Source organism: Hyperolius riggenbachi, chromosome 1, assembly GCF_040937935.1.
Source record: "Hyperolius riggenbachi isolate aHypRig1 chromosome 1, aHypRig1.pri, whole genome shotgun sequence".
NCBI classification, from domain to species: Eukaryota; Metazoa; Chordata; class Amphibia; order Anura; family Hyperoliidae; genus Hyperolius; species Hyperolius riggenbachi.
Window position 1 is genome coordinate 595317591 of NC_090646.1, and position 22935 is coordinate 595340525.

Consider the following 22935-nt stretch of genomic DNA (forward strand, 5'->3'; position numbering starts at 1 on the left):
TCTGATATTGCATGCATGTCAGCTAATCAGCTGACACGCTGCATCACTATTGGTTTGCTTTCAATTCTGCTTGTGTTTGATTGGTTAGTCCTTGTATTTAAACTCAGTGAGCGCCCCAATCATCGCTCGTGATAGCATTAGCTGTGGCTTGTTGCTGGGTATGCGCTCTCTTCCTGATTGATTCCTGTTGCCGATTACTGCTTGTATCCTGACCACGCTAACCTCTGATTGATTCCTGTTGCTGACTACTGCCTGATACCTGGACTTTGCTTGCTGGCTGCCTGGATTGACCTCTGCTTGGACACGGACTTGCATGAACGCTGCCTGTACTGACATCTGTCTCTGCAGTCATCTGACTCATTTGTCTGGATTGCTTCATCCCCATAGGCCTCAGGTGACGTGTTTGTTGGTGATGGACAGTACAATAGATTTTGCCAATCAGGCCCTGGGAGGTTGATCTCTCCAAAAATTAATATATATATCTATATCCACCATGGTGAAAACAAACTGGCAGGCACACTGGGCATAAAATTCACACCAAATTTATTGGTAATAGCATTAGTGCATGAAATGAGTCAATCTGGCAACATGTATTAGGTACAGTTCCTTATTTGTCAAACTCTATGCACATAAATTGCAGCTAGCTCAGAGCAAAGCAAGGAAAATATGCGAGGAGCCATGGAGTTAGCAGTGCAGGATACTTGCGTGACCCAGTGTAGGCTATTGTGGACTGGATGGAAGCATGAAGTGCTTGGGTAGATCCAGGTTGGCTGCCCTTACAGCTGTTTCGCCCTTATCTCTTATGGGCCTCATCAGAGGGGCATTTTGCCTAGCTGATCCCCTGGATGGATGGTGCCGCTGGGCCTATCACCGCCCGCAGTGTGCGCCGCACTCGTTGGCTTCTAGTGGGGACGGGACGGCGTCTTCCGCCTTTTAGGCGCGCCGTCGTTCCCTCACTTCCGCCCTCATCCGCCGATGCCACTATCTCACGGGATGCGTATATGCGGTCGCCAAACAACCGCTATGCGTACATGTCGGGGGAGGTGTTGCGCACTATGGCCATCTTGTGGCCAAATTTTAGAAGACACTCCTTGAAAATAAAAATAGAAAATACTGCCTCCATCCAGTCCTACTAGCAGAAATGATGAAAATGAAGGGAAGGGACCGCATACCAAGGCTGGAAAAGTTATCATAACTTCTTATAAAACTATATATCTTAATTCTTTCAATTTTACATTAATGCAATATACTGAGTTCATTGTCTCATTTACAAAACACACCAAGCAGAATATATATATATATATATATATATATATATATATATATATATATATATATATATATCAGACTGATTTATTTTTTCCTTCTTCTATTACATTCATTCTATTTCTAGCATTAAGATGATTAGTTAACTCTCTAATATCTACTAATGCATGGTCACTATTTGTTAGTGAATATTTAGTATTGAAATTCTGTGGATTCGTAATATGGCGATGAATAGACCTTTGAGATACCAGGACATTGGTACACTCCTTTGTAAAGTCAGAGGAGCACTTCTGTCCAATTTCCTACATGGTGTGTTTTTCGTATGTGTCAGCCCCACAGAAGAAACATTATCTTCCTATTCCCTCTCCTCACAGACATCCTCAGGCTTTGCATGTGGATGGATGGATGTACTTATTGTGCTCCTGACACACACAAAAAACAACTATCTAAACATAACAAATGACATCAGCACATGCTCCTCAGTTCCTGCATGGCAGCATCTTGTTAATCCAACCTCCATCCTGGGTTTCTGTGAAGTAAAAGAAGGGAGGCTGGCAGTAGGACAGTACGGCCGGATTGAGGAAGCTGACGATTGACAAGGCTGTGGGAAGACAATGTATAAAGCTGCTAAATTTGTTGGTTGATGCTCAGCTACTTCTTTGAATTCCTTCAGCAAGAGGCTGTCAGAGCAGCTCAGTGTCCAGACACACAAGCAGTCCATCCTGCCTGCAGATATGAAGTGCTGCATCTTGGTCGCCTCTGTGCTGATTAATGTGCACTTTGGCGCCGCATGGATTTCCCAGTACGCCGTGGATTGCCCAGACCAATGCGACAGCAACGAATGCAAGAGCACCGTGAGATGCAAGAGAACCGTGCTGGACGACTGCGGGTGCTGCAAGGTCTGCGCTGCCGCCGCCGGAGAGACCTGTTACCGGACTGTGTCTGGCATGGATGGGGTTAAATGTGGCCCTGGACTGACTTGCCAGTTTTTCACAGAAGAAGACGATTTCGGAGATGAGTTTGGCATCTGCCGAGGTAATTAAAACTATTTTCGTTGTCGGGTTGTGTTATGTCTTGTTTCACAGGCTGTTAGCAGAATTTCAAAACCAACCCTCGGAATCTAAAGACATTCACACTCCATTAATTTAGTCTTAAAAGTGTACCTGTCATAAAGTGAATGTTTCGCTTGGCATTTCTTATCTCTTGATAAAAGTGGCAGCTTACTGGCTGCAATGCTGATCCTCTGTGTACGATACATTCTAGATGAATCCCCTGGAACAAGTATGCAGATCAGGTTCACTCAGACTCTTGGTTTAATTTATTAGGCATTATTAAGGATACCTTAAAGGATACTCAAGGTGGCATGTGACTTAATGAGATAGACATGTCTATTATATGGTGAAAGATAACAGCCCTTTCCTTCCAACATCATGGGGGTTATTGACAGATCAGGTGGCATGTGACATAATGAGATAGACATGTGCATGTACAGTGCTAAGCATACGATTACTAGGATGTGTTCCTTTTTTTCTTTTTTTGCCTGAAAGAGTTAACATTTCGGTATGCAAGTAATACTATAGTGTAAAATTCAATGATAAGGCATTACAGCCATCAAACAATTTCCTGGAACAGAAGAGTGTCTGAGAGCAGGGAATAGATAAAAAAGGTCAATAGTTCATATATTTTAGCTTCTGAGACACTGAAAGACTGTGTCAGCATATGAGACAATACAACATTAAACATTCTTTTCTTAGCTGATGCACAGAACATAAAACTGCAGGAGTTTAAAAAAAGTCATTTTTAGGAAACAATTGTTTATCTCTTCAGTAAATTAAAATAGTCTATTATGTGGTGAAAGATAACAGCCCATTCCTTCCATCATCATGGGGGTCGTTGACAGATCAGTGGATTAGCAGTTTAATGCTAGCATTCATATTGAGAACTACAAACATTTGCCCTGCATTTAATAAAAAAAAAGAAAGAAAAAAACCTCTGCATGCTTCATGCAACTTCATCCATAGACCTCCCAGCAACCCTGACAATAATCTGATATAACCCAAATGAAGGATGACAAATTCTAACCACTTAATAGATGACTGTTAATTAATCCAGCCCCAGGTGTCCCCACTGGAGCTGCTTGGTAACCTCTAATGATGCCTTCATATATAAGGTACTCTGATTCAGCATGCCTTTTTCAGTCAAGAGTTTGGTGAAGGATTAGAGCCAGAGGATAGGCATGACATCCAGGCAACCACCATTTTCAAAAGTAGGTCAGGGATGTCTTCCTCCATAACTCAAAGGATTACTTTAAAGGGTACCTGAAATGGCCAAAAAAAATGATACATACCTTGGGCTTCCTCCAGCCCCCTCCAGGCTGATTGCTCTCTTGCCGCCGTCCTCCTGTGCCGCCTGGATTCTTCACAACTGGCCCTGGAAAATCCTCCAGTCAGGGCAGTCGGCACAGTCTGGCAGCACGCGCTCCCCCGTCACCGGGAGCATTGCAAAGCGATTACAGCGACGGGAGCGTGATAGCCCGGTCACGGTCAGGCTGCGCATGTGCAGGACGCCTCGGTTAAGAGGACTTTCCGGGGGCCAATTCCAGAGGATTCATGCAGCACAGAAGGACAGCAAGGGAGTGATAAGCCTGGAGGAAACATGCTTCTTCTGCTATCTGCAAGCTATCATCAGTAGGGAAGGTCAACTAGATGCAAATATTTTCCAGTTCATGCAGGATTATGTAAATTTGTATGTAAATGTATGCTCCTTGAAAATGTTTAAACCTGGGTTGGACTTGATTGGTCAATTTTCAAGCTACATAAATTCACATACATAAATTTGCATGAATTTGGAAATATTTGCATGTCATGGATCGTCCCACATAATCAGCAGCTTTGTGTGTTTTGCACATTGGTCTGGGAATGGCTGTGATTGAGCGGTGATATTCATTTTTATGTCTCATAGCTAGAGTTCTACTTGAATGAAAACAAACATTTTTTCAGCAAACTGTTTGTTTTTATTTGTTAGTGGTGTAAAGATCCAATGGAATTTCTTTAGCACTAACCTCCCCCACCCCGTGCAGCAGAGGCAACTTTCCAACCCTCCGGGCTCCATCCTCAATACTTCCTGTGACAGTGACTTTGTTGCATCCTCTACATATGGGTCCCGGCATGACATGCAGGCCACATGGCATGCCGGGACCCATACATGGGCTCCAGAGGACCCCCCCATGCTGCAGGAAGTATAGAAGACAGCGCCCGCAGGATCAGTAAGTCGTTTCTGCTGCAGAAAACTCTAGAAAGTAGAAAAGTATGGCCCTCATTATCCCCCTTGGGAATGCCGGTTATTTGAGACTTATGCTAGGTACACACGATAAGTTTTTTCGGTCGATAGATGCGTTTGATTGATAATTTTCGTCATGTCCGATATCACTTTCGATCATTTTACCACTCGATTTCTCATAGAAATTAATGGAAATTGATAAGAAAAGATAAGTGAATCGAGCAAGAAAGATGAATCGAAAATCGATCGAACGGCAGAATTGATCGAAAAAAAGTATCGTGTGTACCTAGCATCGTGGATGCCTAAGTTCCGAATAACGGGGACTTTGCTGTACATCAGATACAGCACTATATTGGATACAGCACAATCCTTAAAGGGATACTGTAGGGGGGTCAGGGGAAAATGAGCTGAACTTACCCGGGGCTTCTAATGGTCCCCCGCAGACCATTAGAAGCCCTGGGTAAGTTCAGCTCATTTTCCCCCGACCCCCCTACAGTATCCCTTTAAGACCCCACTTATTCATAGGGTAGGATTTCCCTGGTGAATTGCTATTGGTTTTCCTCAAGCTAAACCAGCATCAGGGATGTTCTCCTGTACGTCCGATCTTCTTCCACTTCTATAGACCTGCTTGGTCTCTGGGTGTGTGTCTATTGACTGACATGCCAAATAGAAAAAGCTCAATAAGCAAAGAATGTGGGGGGGTTTTCAAGGAACCCTGAGATGACAGACATATGGAGGCTGACATATGTATTTCCTTTTAAACAATGCACTTTGCCTGGCTGTCCTGCTGAACCTCTGCCTCTAATACGGTGGGCAATAGACCCTGAACAAGTATGCAGCTCAGATGTTTCTGATAAATGATTAGCTGCATGCTTGATTCAAACTCTACTCACCAGAAAGGTCAGCAGGACTTCCAGGCAACTGGTATTGTTAAGTAGGAAATAAATATGGCAGCCTCCATATTTATCTAATTTCAGATTCCTTTTAAATGATAACCACTTTTCTGCTTGTGTGCCATATTAGAATAGCTTTCAACAAAAAACATCACAGTTTGAACAGACAGTAATTCTATGTTCAGCTCAGGAGTTGAGATAAATTGAAATCTGTTTGTGGGGTGACTGGAAATTGAGCAGAAATATAAAAGCAGTCAAAACGTTCTATTTGAATATAAAGTTGTTCTGGGGGAGAAAAGCTGTTATAACTTATACATACTTCAAATTATTTTTGAATTCAGTCCAAAGATCTTTTGGCAGTTGGATAACAGTTCAAAAAGCAGTTAGACAACTGCCTGTCTACCTGAATATCTCTGTTCATTTCTAAAATGTAGAATTTCCCCAACTGTTGCTATGTTATAATTTGAAGTTTATGCAGTTCATTTAAAGGTCCACTATTGCGAAAAATTGTAAAATTTAAAATATATGTAAACATATAGAAATAAGAAGTATGTTTCTTCCAGAGTAAAATGAGCCCTAAATTACTTTTCTCCTATGTTGCTGTCACTTACAGTAGGTAGTAAAAATGTGACAGAACCGGCAGGTTTTGAACTAGTCCATCCCTTCAGGGGGGATTCTCAGCAAGGCTTTGAAATTTGCCTAAACCCACAGGAGCATAATTAATTCAGCACGTTACTGGAAGTTTTTTTAACCAACAAGTTTTTGACTGTCCATTGGCTGCATATCTCAGGTCTGCCTATGGCATTACTGAGTACAATAGCTACTTACACACATGCAATAACAGTTCGCCTCAAATGGCCGATAACGCTCGTCTCAGCCGATGAAGCCAATCGATCATGCTCGGGCATCGGGAATTGTTAAGGATCCAACAAGTCGGATCTTTAACAACCCCCCCAACACAGCGTTATTCCCATCACCCCCCCCCCCCCCCCCCGTGATAAAAACTAATAACATTTTCAACGGGCGCCCGGTGAATAGTAGTGTTTACAAACATAATTAACATATAATAACATTCACAAACATACTTACTATAGTTATCGTTTCTATCTACATAAAGTTTAAACGATATTTAGTGGAGTAGTGGAAAATACAAAATTCCTCAAATAATTGAATATATGGATTTAAAAAAAAAGTGATGACCGATATGGGAGTTTTAGAGTTAGGTATCAAAAGGGGAGTTTATAACTAGGAGTTTATAACTAAATATATCGATTTAAAAAATAATTTGATAAACGATATGGGAGTTTTAGGGTTAGGCACCACTGGGGCAGTTAAGGTTAGCCACCACCAGTGGGGTCTTAGGGTTAGGCATTACCGGGGAGGGGGTGGTTAAAGTTAGGCACCGGCAGGGGGATCTTAGGGATAGGCACCACTGGGGGGGGTCTTAGGGTTAGGCACCACCAGGGAGGGTCGAGTTTAGGCACCACCAGGGGGGTTAAAGGGAACCAGAGAGGAAGGATAGGGAAAAATAGGAAAAGGTTTTATACATACCTGGGGCTTCCTCCAGACCCATAAGCACGGGTCGCTCCCACGCCACAATCATCTGCTTCCTGTATCGCCGGTACCGGGCCCCGTCACTTCCGACGGACGCGACCAATTGTCCGCATGCACAAGGGCTCCCTCCATACCCTTACGCATGCGGCTGCGCAGTATGCAGCCGCACGTGTAGGTATATGGAGGGAGCCACTGTGATGCGGACAATTGGCCGACTCGCGGAAATGACGGGACCCGGTACCGGCGGATCCAGGCAGCGGAGGACGGCGGCGTGGGAGCGATCCAGGCTTATGGGGCTGGAGGAAGCCCCAGGTATGTATAAAACCTTTCCCTCAACGTCTCTAGTTCCCTTTAAGGTTAGGTACCAACAGGGGAGGTTTCTGTGTGAGAGTAGAGAGAGGTTAGGTTATAGTAAAATATCTGCAAGTATTAAAGATATTTTACTCTATAAATGAAGTAGTACAGTATCAGTAAATTGAACAATATGTTATATTTTTTACTGGTACTCATTTTACTAAACGTAAATATTGAGGTTACGGTGGGGAATAGTAGAATATCAGTATTCTAAACAATATTTTACAGCGTATCCTAGCACCCATGCTACTAAACAATAACTTCAATATTGTTTATATCTGGCGCCCTTTTTAACCGGTGCATATTTAACGGTGTCCTCCTCATCCTCACCCCTGCTGGCCAGGACCCTACTTTCGTATGCATTCCCCTCCATGCATGAGCGTGGCTGCAGTGCGCCCACTTTGAGTATGGCCACTCCTATGCAGTAGTACAGAGCCGCTCATGGACAACCAGCCTGGGCTTACTGCGTAGATGTGTCCATGCTGACACAGGCGCCGTACGGTCGTGGTCGTGTATAGCAGGGAACATGGCCACAAGAACATCCAACAAGCTCTTGTAGGATAGGTTCAGAGGGTCTGTGCATGGTAACAGTGGGGCAAGGAAGACATGGGCTTTCCACTATTTAGTTATGTTTCCTGAGAAGGAATTAGTGCAGCACATATTTTCTTTTTTGTATTCAAATGTGTAGCTTTTTAAAAATTAAAAACAGTTTTGTGAACAATTCATTAAAAATAATATTCTACTAAATGAATCTACAACAAAAAAAAGCTGTGCCTGAACGTAGACTTGAAAGATTAAATACAATTATGTCTACAAGGTACAATAGCAAGTCCTGCCAGATGGATTGAAATTAATGCATTTGCTTTTTATCAACTTATTTAGTGGTAGATAAGGTAAGAAAATGTGTGTGGGCTTCTTCAGTCGCTTTTGTGCTTCAAACCAAACAAGGAGCCAAGAACATGAGGACATGTGAAATATTTTCAAAATCAATTCTGTACAGCTGCAGAGAAGAGAACATTTGTGTGTTGATATCAAATATATTTGTAATGATCTGCGCTGCTGTCTGCACAGGCAGACAGCTGTTTGACCATTTGTTAGGTCTGAGTGCTGCAGGTCCCTGGAAAAGAGACCTGTCTCCACTCTGCAAGCTGCAGAGTTGCTGTTCTGGGGAGGAATTTGAATCCACTTGTCATGCAAATTGCTTAACTGCTTCCTCTGATGGCTTGCAGTATAAAAACCATTTCTTCCCAGAATTCCTTGCTGGTCATGATGGTTTGTTCCTGTTAACTTACCTGGAGTCTCAGCCTTTGCAAATTGTTTGCTAAGATTTTCTTAGAGTAATTCCTTGGGAGTACACTAGCATTCCTTCTAGCGTAGTCAGGTTGTATTATCTGTTTTGCCTAGTTCTGTCTTGTCTGTTGCGATTGTCTTGTCGCCAGCGGCGGTGGACAGGAGATCGTTCTGTCTGTTGGGATCGCATTCGCCCTAGCGGTAGAGGCGGTGGATCCTTCTGAATTCTGCCTTAGGGGTGCAAGCCAGAGCAGCGGTTGCTACTGGTTGCGCCATTTGTCTGTCTGTCTGGATTGCGTCCGCCCTAGCGGTAGTGGCAGTGGTTCCTTCTGTGCTCTGTCTGGGAGTGTAGGCCAGAGCTGCGGTTGCTACTGGTTACTCCTTCTGTCTGTCTTGTCTGGAACGAACGCTTGCTGTAGGCTCGGTGAGGTAACCGTTTAGCAAGCGTTCGCGTTCTCTTTCAGTTTCGTGTTACATTGGTTAGTTAGGGTTGGCGTGTTTTGTCTCTGTTGCGCTTTTCATGCAGAGACCGCGCCATTAGCGTGCTTTGTCGTTGTTGCTCTTTTCGTGCAGCGACCGCGCTTAGCGAGTGCGTTTGTTATTTTCCTTGGCGTTCTGATCATTGTTATTTGTTGTGTCTTTCTTGCTACACTTGTGCTCTGTCTTTATTCGGTCTTGTGTCACTGTTGGCAATCGCCATTCTTGCGATTGCGTTCCCACTTGGTTTCCGCTGTTGTGTGTTTACCGTCGATGGGTGGTGACTAGATTGATGGACACACATGCATTCTGTCGCTGTGCTCACTCTCTGGCTCTGAGGGCTATCTTGCCCTGCATTGTTGCAATTCGTACAATTCCCATCTGACATCTGTGGCAGTGCAGAGGGGTTATTCCTCTGCACTCCACAGCTCCATCTGCCGGTGGGAATTTCCCTCCACAAGTCCATTGCACCAAAGCTGGGTTCTGCTGTTTTATACACTTGTGGAGGACTTCCGCAGTGTCAGCACACATCTTGTGCGCTGACCACGGAGATAATTCCACAATCGTTACAGTATGACCAGCCAAACCGAAATTCCCAGTGTAGAGGGAATTTCCGATTTGTACGATTTTTCTCAGGTTTCATTACCCAAAGCAAAAGCATATGTTAATCCTATTATAGGCAGAATTATACATTATATTAAAGCAGTAAGAAAATCTATGCATGTTCCTGATCCCAACCCATATGAGTGTTTCTTTGATATAGGGTTGTTTAAGCCTCCATTCGCTCCGTGGGAGATTGGGGCTTTGATTGAGGAGTTCGAGTTTGATTGGAAAGCGTTTTGCGATTTTTACATCGCAGAAAGCGAAGAGATTCTGAATGCTTGTATCGATTCTGTGTACACTTTGATCGAATCTGATGAGTGTGACGAGTGTTTTGTGGATCCGGTGATTTGTGTGTGGCAGACGATTTGGCATGAATTGCACACACATCAACCAATTTACTTCAATAAAGAGACACCATTATCGGATGATTGTTCCTGCCTTTCTGGGGTAAAGCAAATTAATGGGTATACCACTGTTGTTGACACCTGTGTGAATTCTGAGAGATTTTCTTCTGCTTGTATGGAATTTGAGTCTGTGCGTTCTAATGCCTGTTTCTCAGGTGTTCCTGTGAGCCTGCCCTGTAACATGGATAGTTCAGAATCCTTGATTTCTTTGTCAGAAAACTTGGGAAACGATGCTCCTGAGGTTTTGTTCGATGTTCTGGAGGTCTCCGAGTTCCTCCCAAAGGGTGCAGAACTTTTAGGAGATGCCTCCTGCCCCCCAGATCTTTCTGAAACATTGCCCACTTCAGTGGGCATTGCTGTTATGCTGACTACTTTTGCAGCTCTTGTGGAGCTTCAGTCATGCATAGTCAATAATGAGTTTTGGTCAGATAATATTACAGTCACAGAGAATTCTAAGTCTGAGTCCAAGTCTTCTTTTGAAAGACCAGTACTTGTGACAACTACTCGTGATGTTTCTCTGCGCGGTCCTGGTTTTGGTCTTGTCGTGACGGACTCTGAGGTCGGCAGTTCCTCAACGTGTCCTGAGGTTTCTCTTATGCTAATGTGCCCCGATGCGCTCTGTGAGCCAGAATGCCCAAGTGTGTCTCGGTTACCAGCATACTCAGATGCTTCCTCGGTGGAGACACGTTCTGATTTTGCCTGCCTGCCTGCATGCCCAGAAGTGGTCCCTGAAAGCCCTGATCTTGATGCTTGTCCTGGTAATTCTGAATCCGGAATTGTCATAGGTTCCATAGGGGTCCTTGATAGGTCTCCATGTGAGTCTGGTGAACGTTCTGGCCTCTTGGGATCTCTGCGGAGCTTCAAAGTGTTCTGGGAGATTCTGGGAGAAATTTTTCTTGGTACCATGGACGGGATCAACAGTGGCTTTTGTGTTGATAGGGACACTTTGAATAGGTATTGTGGAAGGTTTGGTATTTTTGGACGGTCCCTGGAAGGTGGTGGGTACTGCTCGGAGAGTTTCGATGGCTTCTTCTCTGGCACTCGCAGTTCTGATTGGTGTCACGCTGAGGCTTGTAGTACTGATGGGCATGTTTCGGTGGCTTCTGCTTCCGATGAGTTCGGTTTCGGGAAGATTGACTCTGGAATTGAGCCTTGTCGGGCTGTCCCGACCTTCATGAGGGTTCAGTCAGATTTGTTTTTTGGAAATATCAGTTTTGAGAGACGTCTGGAAGCCGTCCCTGGAGGGGGGGGGGGGTACTGCAATGATCTGCGCTGCTGTCTGCACAGGCAGACAGCTGTTTGACCATTTGTTAGGTCTGAGTGCTGCAGGTCCCTGGAAAAGAGACCTGTCTCCACTCTGCAAGCTGCAGAGTTGCTGTTCTGGGGAGGAATTTGCATCCACTTGTCATGCAAATTGCTTAACTGCTTCCTCTGATTGCTTGTAGCATAAAAACCATTTCTTCCCAGAATTCCTTGCTTGTCATGATGGTTTGTTCCTGCTAACTTACCTGGAGTCTCAGCCTTTACTAATTGTTTGCTAAGATTATCTTAGAATAATTCCTTGGGAGTGCACTAGCATTCCTTCTAGCGTAGTCAGGTTGTATTATCTGTTTTGCCTAGTTCTGTCTTGTCTGTTGCGATTGTCTTGCCGCCAGCGGCGGTCGACAGGAGATCGTACTGTCTGTTGGGATCGCATTCACCCTAGCGGTAGAGGCGGTGGTTCCTTCTGTATTCTGCCTTAGGGATGCTAGCCAGAGCAGTGGTTGCTACTGGTTGCGCCATTTGTCTGTCTGTCTGGATCGCGTCCGCCCTAGCGGTAGTGGCGGTGGTTCCTTCTGCACTCTGTCTGGGAGTGTAGGCCAGAGCTGCGGTTGCTACTGGTTACTCCTTCTGTCTGTCTTGTCTGGAACGAACGCTTGCTGTAGGCTCGGTGAGGTAACCGTTTAGCAAGCGTTCACATTCTCTTTCATTTTCATGTTACATTTGTTAGTTAGGGTTGGCATGTTTTGTCTCTGTTGCGCTTTTCGTGCGGAGACCGCGCCATTAGCGTGCTTTGTCGCTGTTGCGCTTTTCGTGTGGCGACCACGCTTAGCGAGTGCGTTTGTTATTTTCCTTGGCATTCTGATCATTGTTATTTGTTGTGTCTTTCTTGCTACACTTGTGCTCTGTCTTTATTCGGTTTTGTGTCACTGTTGGCAATCACCACTCTTGCGATTGCGTTCCCACTTGGTTTCCGCTGTTGTGTGTTCACCGTCGCCGGGTGGTGACTAGATTGGTGGACACACATACATTCTGTCGCTGTGCTCACTCTCTCTCTCTGAGGGCTATCTTGCCCTGCATTGTTGCAATTCGTACAATTCCCATCTGGCATCTGTGGCAGTGCAGAGGGGATGTTCCTCTGCACTCCACAGCTTCATCTGCCGGTGGGAATTTCCCTCTACAAGTGCATTGCACCAAAGCTGGGTTCTGCCATTTTATACGCTTGTGGAGGACTTCAACAGTGTCAGCGCACATTTTGTGCGTTGACCACGGCGATAATTCCACAATCGTTACAATATTATTGTGTAGTTATGCAGCACTGACATTTTCCACAACTCTGTATGGAGTACATAGTCATGTCTCTGATTGTCCTCAGAGAAACAACCAATCTAATCCAATACATACCTCTCAACCTCTCAGGGACACTAAAACCCACCCCTGCCACACTTTTAGCCATGTGCAAATTTTGGCTCACCACCCTCCTCTCTCTCCTATACAGATACCTCCCCCCTCCACCTCCTATAGTTCCCTGGTGTCTAGTGGTTCACACCTCCCTCCACCATATGGCGTTCCCTGATGTCTGGTGGTTACCCCCTCCCTCCACCATATAGAGTTCCCTGGTGTTTAGTGTTACCCCTTCCCACCACCATATAGCGCTCCCTGGTGTCAAGTTTTCCACCTTCTCTCCAACATATAGCATTCCCTGGTGTCTAGTGGTACCACCTTCCCACCACCACATAGCGTTCCCTGTTGTCTAGTTTCCCCCCTCTCTCCATCGTATAGCATTCCCTGATGTCTAGTGGTTACCCCCTTCCTCCACTGTATAGCGTTCCATCATTCTCTATTGTTCGAGAATTCCAGATCTCTTGCCGACACATTGAGGCCGCAGTACATACATTAGATTCTCATCAGAGTGGTGAACCACCTGCCGTGTGTATAAGGATTTGCTGTTTATTGAGGAAAAGGGGCAATGCTTCACACATACCTTAAACAATGTTATATATATATATATATATATATATATATATATATATATATATATATTTGTATATATATTTGTATATATATATTTTTTTCTTAATACAGGAGTTCATACAAAGTATAATTTTGAATTCCTGTCTGTATCGGTTACTAGAGAGCTCTCGGGATCTCCAGATGGATTTACAGGGGGACTTGCACTTGTCTTACTGTACATCTGTTTCAGAGATTACTATTATTTAACTCATATGAGGGTTATGAGCTAAAGCTAAATGGGATCTCCAGGGAGAATTTAAACCTATTCCATACAACAGAATTACAACTACAACAGCGTACGTGTTCAGCAATATTTCCCATCATTATTTAACTCACTGAGTAACAATGGTTTGCTTGTTGTCAGCAAAAAAAATAAATGATATAAGATTAGACAGAGAAGGATGATCGTACAGATGACATACAGGCTTGTAAATGCAAGACATCTGCAACATGCATAATTATTACAACTGACACATTAAAGAGTGTGACATATAACAGAATTCAGTAAATAATTCAGAATACTCACTTATATAGTAACTTTCCTGGTTTCAGCATCAGAAACGTTTCCTATATCCACAGTATATATTGCTGTGTATTGAATGTAGCCATGCCCTATCAAACTGCGGCACCTGCGAGTCTGGCTGAAAAATGGAGGAGCATATACAGGTATGGCTAGGGAACATAACATTGCAAAGATTAAACATCTGATTCCCCCAGAGGACCTTCCAACCCTAGTCCACACCTTCATCACATCACGGCTGGACTACTGCAATGCCCTTTATGCTGGCCTCCCCAAAAAGGACCTGCGTCGCCTGCAATTAGTGCAGAATGCTGCTGCCAGATTGCTAACAAACCAGCCTCGCCACTGTCACATTACACAGATCCTTCGCTCACTGCACTGGCTACCAGTAGAATGAAGAATACTCTTCAAGATTGGACTGCTGACATTCAAATCCCTGCACAATCTGGGCCCTGGATACATGAAGGACCCGCTGAAGCTGCACCACACCTCTCACAACCTCAGCAAGTTCTATAAACTTGGTCACTCCCAGAGTGCACCTCAAAAACTCTGGAGATAGAGCCTTCTGTCATGCTGCCCCTACTCTTTGGAACTCCCTGCCACACCGAGTAAAGACAGCACCATCCCTGGAGCTATTTAAATGCAGACTGAAAAGCCACCTGTTTAGCCTGGCATTTCCAGATTTATAAATTTCTTCCTCTGTACCACAATGGTCTGAGCCATGCTTATGCGCTTTGAGTCCTATGGGAGAAAAGCGCTCTACAAATGTTATTGTTGTTGTTGTTGTTTAAAGTGGGATTGTCAGCCATAAAATCAAATTCCATTTACCCACTGCTCTGTGTTTATTATGTAGTCTACATGCAGTCTGCATTGCAAGCATTCCAATATAATCAGAAATGTTATCTCAGTCAGACTGGCTCTATTCTGGTATATTGCCGGGGACAGGGAAGCTTGATATCTCCCCTCTCACATTCCTCCTCCTCCTCACTAATTGGCTGAAGGCAGTTCAGTGTGACAGGACAGGAGGCTGAGACGGGAAAGACACCTCACCCTTCTGTAGAAGCTGCTGAAATACGATCTGTGCTGTGCCCACAGGATGCCTGGGAAAGGCTCTTGAATAACAGTTAAAGAGACACTGAAGCGGAAAAAAATATATGATATAATGAATTGGTTGTGTACTATGAATAATTTCTAGAAGATTAGCAGCAAAGAAAATATTCTCATACTTTTATTTTCAGGTATATAGTGTTTTTTCTAACATTGCATCATTCTATATTATGTGCAGATTACACAACACTCAGCATTCAAAATGATTCTTTCAGAGCAGTCTGTGAAGTAATGACCTCTCCTCTAGCAGAGGAAAAGTAAATAGTCCAGGAACAGTTGAGATAATAAAAGTCAGATAACAGCCCTCTCTACGACTAACTTAGTCGGAGAGCTTAATGGCTTGTTTGCATAGAGATAACAACTGGAGTTTCTTAACTCTTCCTGTACTGGAAACAATTAGACTGATGTATCTGATCTTAATGTTTTTTAGCTGTACTACACATACAAATCATAATATCATCATTTTTTTTCCGCTTCAGTGTCTCTTTAAGGCATCTAATTACATACATTTATGTTTGCTAAAGAATGTTTCTCCTCTGTATGTCAGTGTATATAAGTTGTGTTTTTCAGTTTTTGTCAGGAACAAAGTCCGACAAAGGCTTTTTATAAGCCGAAACCTCGCTGTTCATTCATCTCTAAGTTAGCCAATAAATGGTATCATCCTGATTCAAAACTCCTTGTGTTCACAAAGCAAGCCAGATATAACAGTGCAATTTTAGTACAGAGCTAAGTGGGGAGGAGCTCTTGCAATGCATACATCATTTCAGGAAGGATAACAAAAAGGGAGGAAATGACATTAATATTGGCTTCAGTCAGAAGTAGTAAAGATGGAAAATTCCTGGAACAGTTTTCTCTTTATTTACTATATAAAATTCACTGAAATCAAAACGTGGACAGCTCAATACATATGTTACATAAGTAGAACAAGTATTTATCTTCTTATGTATAGAATAGTATGGCTATCTGTGCTGCTTTAAGTTCAGCACCTCACTGCTGTCTACAAATAAATACTTTTATTCATACTACTTGCCATCCTGCTTTAATGATACATATACCTTAAAAAAAAGATAAATGATTACTAGAGGGATTTTCCACCATTCAGCATCCATGCACCTCAAGCTGCACTGGCTGAGCTGAGCCAATCAGAAAAGCCGTCTCTGAGGACATCCTGTGGGTGACGACGGATGCCGTCTGTTGCTTAACCTTAAAATCACTTCCAAAATATGTAGCTGTGTAATTATTTCCATATTCCCGTCCGTCCCACTCATTCTGAAAAATACGGATTTTCATGTATCACACTGATAATTTATATTCATATTCCACATAAATCATTCCTGGGTTAAACATCGGGTCCCCTGACAGCCATATAACTGCTTTTATTTAGCTTTCCATAAGGCATTCGTTTTGCTCTTTAACAGATGCTAAATCATATTGAATAATCCAAAGGTTAAATCCTTTGCTAGTTATTGTTATCCAGAAAAATGGTGATATAAAATTGTCCTTGTGGGATATAATCTAGTAATCGCAAAATATACTCAGAGTCGGATCATTCACAAGGCAATTCTAGGCATTTGCCTAGGGCCTGGCGAGAGCCTAGGGGCCTGGAAAATGTTAGCCCTTACTAAATCTTACTAAAAAATCCAGGAAGCCATCAGTGGTGGGCAAAAACTGCCATTTTGCCTAGGGCCCCGTTTTATCATAATCCATTTCTGGATATACTCACAAAGCACTTTGCCCTAGGTGGGAACCCCCGAGACTGGCCTAGACTGGCCTAGTGACTGAAATCTATGCCCTCTTTTCATTCTGTTCCTGCCAGGGCATAGCTTTCAATCACTGCTGCAACACGGTCTGCTCGCTCTCACTGTTCCTGCCTCTGTCCGTGACGTTGCTGTCACGCTGACAGCAGAGCTTCTGTGTATCAGGCAGGAGTCAACTGACTCCTGAACCCGTGATTGCTGTGAGCAATCACATTGCTTAAAAGGGCAGTAAAGGCTCTGGTCTTAAAGGGGCATAGCCGTCCGGACCCAAAGTAGTTAAAATGGGCACATGCTGCGTCTGTTAATTAGGATGCCGCTATTGCCTGCAAATCAATTAGCTGCTATGGTGGCACAAGGTGAGTAATCTAGCGTATGGAAGGTTGCCACTGTAGCCAAACTCTTGCTAACTGATTTGAGCGGCTTGACAGCAGATAGAATTAGCAGCTTCAATGCCGCTCGAGCTGCAGCCACTGTAGTTAACAGTTTTACAGACACTTGGGTGAATTGCGTCTTTACAGCCATTTGGGTAGGTAAGGGAGGTTACTGTTATGCTTATATAGTAGGGAGGTTAGTATTAGGAGTAGGTGGGGAAGGTAAGTATTATGCCAATAGAGTAGGAAGGTTAGTATTAGGAGTAGGTGGGGAAGGTTAGTGGTAGACATATAGGCATATATAGTAGAGAGGTTAGTATTAGGAGTCGGTGGAGGGAGGTTAGTGTTAGGCAAATATGGTAGGGAGGTTAGTATTAGGAGTAGGTGGGTGGAGGTTAGTGTTAGGCATATAGGCATATATAGTAGGGAGGTTAGTATTAGGAGTAGGTGGGGGAGGTTAGTGTTAGGCATGTATAGTAGGGAAGTTAGTATTTGGAGTAGGTGGGGGAGGTTAGTGTTAGGCATATATAGTAAAGAGCTTAGTATCAGGAATAGGTGGAGGGAGCTTAGTGTTAGGCATATATTGTGGGGAGGTTAGTATTAGGAGTAGGTGGGGGAGATTAGTGTTAGGCATATATAGTAAGAAGGTTAGTATTAGGAATAGGTGGAGGGAGGTTAGTGTTAGGCATATATTGTGGGGAGGTTAGTATTAGGAGTAGGTGGGGGAGATTAGTGTTAGGCATATATAGTAAGAAGGTTAGTATTAGGAATAGGTGGAGGGAGGTTAGTGTTAGGCATATATTGTGGGGAGGTTAGTATTAGGAGTAGGTGAAGAAGGTAGGTGTTATCCTATATAGTATAGAGGTTAGTATTAGGAATAGGTGGAGGGAGGTTAGTGTTAGGCATATATTGTGGGGAGGTTAGTATTAGGAGTAGGTGGGGAAGGTAGGTGTTATGCCTATATAGTAGGGAGGTTAGTATTAGGAGTAGGTAGGGGGAGGTTAGTGTTAGGCAACAGTGGGTTACACAGGTTACAGTGAGGCATTGTAGAATATTTGTTTAATCACAAATATCCGACTATCAGGGTGCGGGAATAGTAGAATATCAGTACAATTACAATATTTTCATAGTATTCAAAATATTTTGCCCTCATGTTACATGGAGTTGGTGAAATTGGCCAGTCATTGGCCAATCAAAATTGAAGGTGTGTAGCAGGCTCCCTCAACCAGAGGGGCAACAGATTTTGATTGCTATGTACAGATTGCGTAGGTAAGCTCTCATACTACATGAAAGTGGTAAAAATGGCCAATCATTAGACAATACAAATTGGATGCCTGCAAGGCATAGGACTACGGCAGGGATTAGATTGTGAGGTCAACCGAGGGACAGTTAAGTGACAAGGCTGTCACTAGTACAGCGCTGCGGGAGATTGCAGCTCTGTTTACATTGCTCCCCCCACCCCGTAATCTAAAAACGACAGCCCTTCAGCCTCAATCGCGGGCTGGCAGGCTGATCGCGGCAGCCACCTGTGTGCCACCTGCAAGCGCTCATTCCCTGCTAATCTAACGATGAGCAAGATGGCGCACTGGTGCATCCAGGAGGAATAAGGAAGCCACTGTGAGGCTGCCATCCTGCGTTAGGTGGTCACAGAGTGGTTAACTCTTTCAGCTGTCTTCTGATTCAAGTAATACCGGAATCACATAGCTCCCAAGTGGGAGGGACAGTCCCTTTTTTGGAACCCAGTCTCTCTGTCCCTCTTCTTTCCTCATTTGTCCCTCTTTCAGGACTAATGTACAGATATGTGTAAATATATGTATGTTTCTCCTAAAATGTGTTTAATTGACTCTAAACTTTATTCCCATCCTTTAAATGGATGTATTTCTTATATTCAAATATTAATATAAAGGAAAACGAACCATGATAGAAAGAACCAGTGTGGTTTGAATTATAAAACGACATATTTTTTTATCTTATGAAATCTTTATGGTATGTGTGATTAGTAGGGGTGTGCCGGAGGCTTGGTTAGAGGTGTGGCAAAGGCGTGGCTTAAGTGTCCCTCTTTCTCATCTCAAAAGGTTGGGAGGTATGGAAGTATGGAATCATTACCTGCAGGAAGAAGCCTTTGTTTTCCACACACCAAAAAAATCTGATTTCTAACCATTGGATGATATACTTAGATCTGTATCTGGAGACAGGTTGTCAGCAGAGGAATTATTACATTCAGCAGAAGAATGATTTTATTAAAAAAGAATAAAACTGTGATAATCGGAAGATGTTGGCGCTGTATAAACACTAAATTATAGATAAAAATAGATTGTAAGCTCGCAAGGACAGGGACCACCTCCTAGTGTTTCTCATACTGCTGTAATTTACCATATGCATATGTACCAACTTTAGAGATATCTCAAACTACACATTAACTATGTATGTATTTGTACTTGTATTACCGGATGTAATGACTGTGCAGTGTCTTGAACTTCTCATGTACATACAGGCCCGGATTTACCTTACAGAAGCCTGTAGGCGCAGATGTCCTGGCACCTTACACTTCACCCTCTATCAACCTACACACCCCACCAAACTGCACCACAAGCGTGCTGGCTGTCCCATCTGTCACTCCTCCCTTATTTCCCTTGCCCATCATAGGCAGCTACACGTGCCCCTTAGTATTAGGTAGCCAGAAGTACCCTCAATATTAAGTAGCTCAAAGTGCCCCCCAAGTATTAGGTAGCTAGAGGAACTTCAGTATTAAGTAGCTAGAGGTGCCTCAGACTGAAGGGGGAGATCTCATCAGTGGAATACTCTCATCAGGTCCCTATGTAGGGAAAGAGGGAGGCAGGGAGGGAGGCACTCGGGGAAGGGAATGAGCCGCCTTTCCATCATCAGGCGCCTGTAGGCACGTGCCTACAGTGCCTTATGGTGAATCCGGCCCTGTGTAAGTTCCCCAATATTTGTTTTGTACTATGCTCAGTGGTATGGAAGATGTTGGCACTATATATTTATAATAATAATAATAATAATGGTTCTCCTCCTTTGGCTTGTGTTGCAGAGTGTCCATACGGCACCTATGGAATGGAATGCAGAGGAATCTGCAGCTGTCCGTCCGGAATCTGTGACCGTGTGACAGGAAAGTGCCTGAAGTTTCCATTTCACCAAATCACAGGAGCCAAGTCTGGAAGCAAGCTACGGTTCAACCCAGGTGAGTTTCATCTACGCAACAATAATCTGCTTACATATGGACAACCTGGATCAGGACTGAACTGCAGTACAGCTGGCCGCCTCTTCTCTGTGGATTCAGTTAAAGGACCGCTATCGCGAAAATCATAACATTTAAAATACAGGTAAACACATACAAATAAGAAGTATGTTTCTTCCAGAGTAAAATGAGCCTTAAATAACTTTTCTCCTATGATGCTGTCACTTACAGTAAGTAGTAGAAATCTGACAAAAGCAACAGGTTTTAGAATAGCCCATATCCTCACGGGGGATGCTCAGGGTTTTGTTTATTTTAAAAAAGCATTTAGTGAATGGCTGTTGCTCTGTCCAACTGCCCAAGAAATGTGCAGTGAGCAAGGAGGCTGGCTGGCATCATTGTATAGCTCCTTTTCAGGGAATATTTTATAAAGAACTAGCTGATGACCCGGCATTGCCAGGTATGTATTTGGCTGGTGTTGACTCCATCCACTTTTCCTAACCCTAACACACAAACACTTAATGACCAAGTTTGTGAGCTTTGGGGTCTTTGGCATCAATAATTTGTATATTGAAATAGAAATCAAGCAAATAAGATATGCTGTTTGTGGCTCCACCCCTCCCCGGCATTTGAACCCCAGTCAACCAATGGCCAACTGTAGCAGGTTTGAGACATCTGCTATTAAGTGTAAAAATGGCAGCAATTCAGATATTCCCCTTAAAAATCAACAAATGAATTTTGATTGGCTATTACAGGCTCCACCCACTTCCCTGAATATTAATCAGTCACCCAGTGATCATCTGGGCAAAGTTTGAGAACCCTGTCATTTACAGTGTAAAAATGGCTGCAGTTTATATTTTCCCAGTAAAATTTGTTTTTGGCTCCGCCCACTTTTTTGTAACCTGGACACACAGTCACTCAATTACCAATTTTGTGAGCTTTGGGGTCCTTGACATCAATAATTTGTATTTTGAAAGTGAAATGAAACAAATCTGATTTTGAACCCCAGTGACCCAATGACCAACTGTACCAGGTTTGAGGCTTGTGCCATTAACAGTGCAAGAATGGCAGCAATTTCAATATTCCCCTTGAAAAATAACAAGTCAATTTTGATTAGATTTTTTAGACTCAACCCACTTTTCTGAATATTAATGCCAGTCACCCAGTAACCAACTGTGTAAAGTTTGAGAACCCTGCTATTAACAGTGAAGAAAGGCTGCAGTTTAAATTTTCCCAGGGAAATTTGTTTTTGACTCCACCCACTTTTTGTAATCTTGACACACAATGACCAAGTTTTGAGCTTTTGGGTTCCTGGCATCAAAATGGTGTGAATGGAAGCATTTTATCCAGCAAAGAAATCTGATTGGCTGTTTGTGGCTCCGCCTCTTTAGTGAGTTTGATTTGAGGCCTCTGTCATTAACAGTGTAAGAATGGCAGCAGTTTCAATATTCCCCTTGAAAATCAATTGGTGAATTTTAATTGGCTTTTGTAGGCTCCACCCACTTTCATGAGTATTAATTCCAGTTATCCAGTGACCAACTGTGTCAAGTTTGAGAACCCTGCCAATAACAGAATGGCTGAAATCAATCTAACAGATCTGATTGGCTGTTTATGGCTCCACCCCCTTTAGTGAATTTGGACCCCAGTCACCCAATGACTGTTTTAGGTTTGAGGCCTCTGCCATTAACAGTGCAAGAATGGTAGCAATGTAAATATTCGCCTTGAAAATCAATAGATCAATTTTGATTGGCTGTTGTACGCTCCACCCACATTTCTGAATATCAATCCGAGTCACCAGGTGACCAACTGTGTCAAGTATGAGAACCCTGCCATTAACAATGTAAGAATGGCTGCAGTTTATATTTTCCCATGTAAAAAGTTTGTTGTTTTTGGTTCCGCCCACTATTTCTAACCTTGACATACAGTCACTCAATGACCACGTTTATGAGCTCTGGGGTCCTTGGCATCAATAAGTTGCAATTTCCCACTGAAATTAAACAAATCTGATTGGCTGTTTGTGGCCCACCCCCTTTTCACAATTTAAACCCCAGTCTCCCAGTGACTGTACCAGAATTGAGGCCTCTGCCATTAAGAGTGTATGAAGGGCAGCAATGTAAATATTTCCCTTGAAAATCAATCAATCCCAATCACCCAGTGACCAACTGTGTCAAGTTTGAGAACCCTGCCATTAACAGTGTAAGAATGGCTGCAGTTTATAATGTTCCATGTAAAAAATGTAGTTGTTGGCACCGCCCACCTTTTCTAACCTTGACATACAATCAGTCAATTGCCAAGTTTATGAGCTTTGGGGCCCTTGGTATCAATTTGTATTTTCCCGTTGAAATTAAACAAATCGGATTGGCTGTTTGTGGTTCTGGCCCCTTTCTGTATTTGAACCCCTAGTTACCCAGTGACCAACTGTACTAGGTTTGAGGCATCTGCTATCAACAGTGTAAGAATGGCAGCAATTTAAATATTCCCCTTGAAAATCAACAGGTGAATTTTGATTGGCTGTTGTAGGCTCCACCGATTTTCCTGAATATTAATACCAGTCACCCAGTGACCAACTGTGCAAAGTTTGACAACCCTGCCAT

At 43.3% G+C, this 22935-nt stretch overlaps 1 protein-coding gene across 1 annotated transcript in view; it reads left to right on the plus strand.

Moving 5' to 3' along the window:
* The first annotated feature begins 1758 nt into the window (after nt 1-1758).
* Nucleotides 1759-22935, plus strand: part of ESM1 (endothelial cell specific molecule 1) — a 28049-nt gene continuing 6872 nt past the window's right edge. The window contains exons 1-2 of the mRNA XM_068249376.1: nt 1759-2301; nt 20198-20347. Of these exons, the coding sequence (XP_068105477.1) occupies nt 2001-2301; nt 20198-20347 (451 nt within the window). The 5' untranslated portion in view covers nt 1759-2000. The remainder of the gene's footprint in view (nt 2302-20197; nt 20348-22935) is intronic.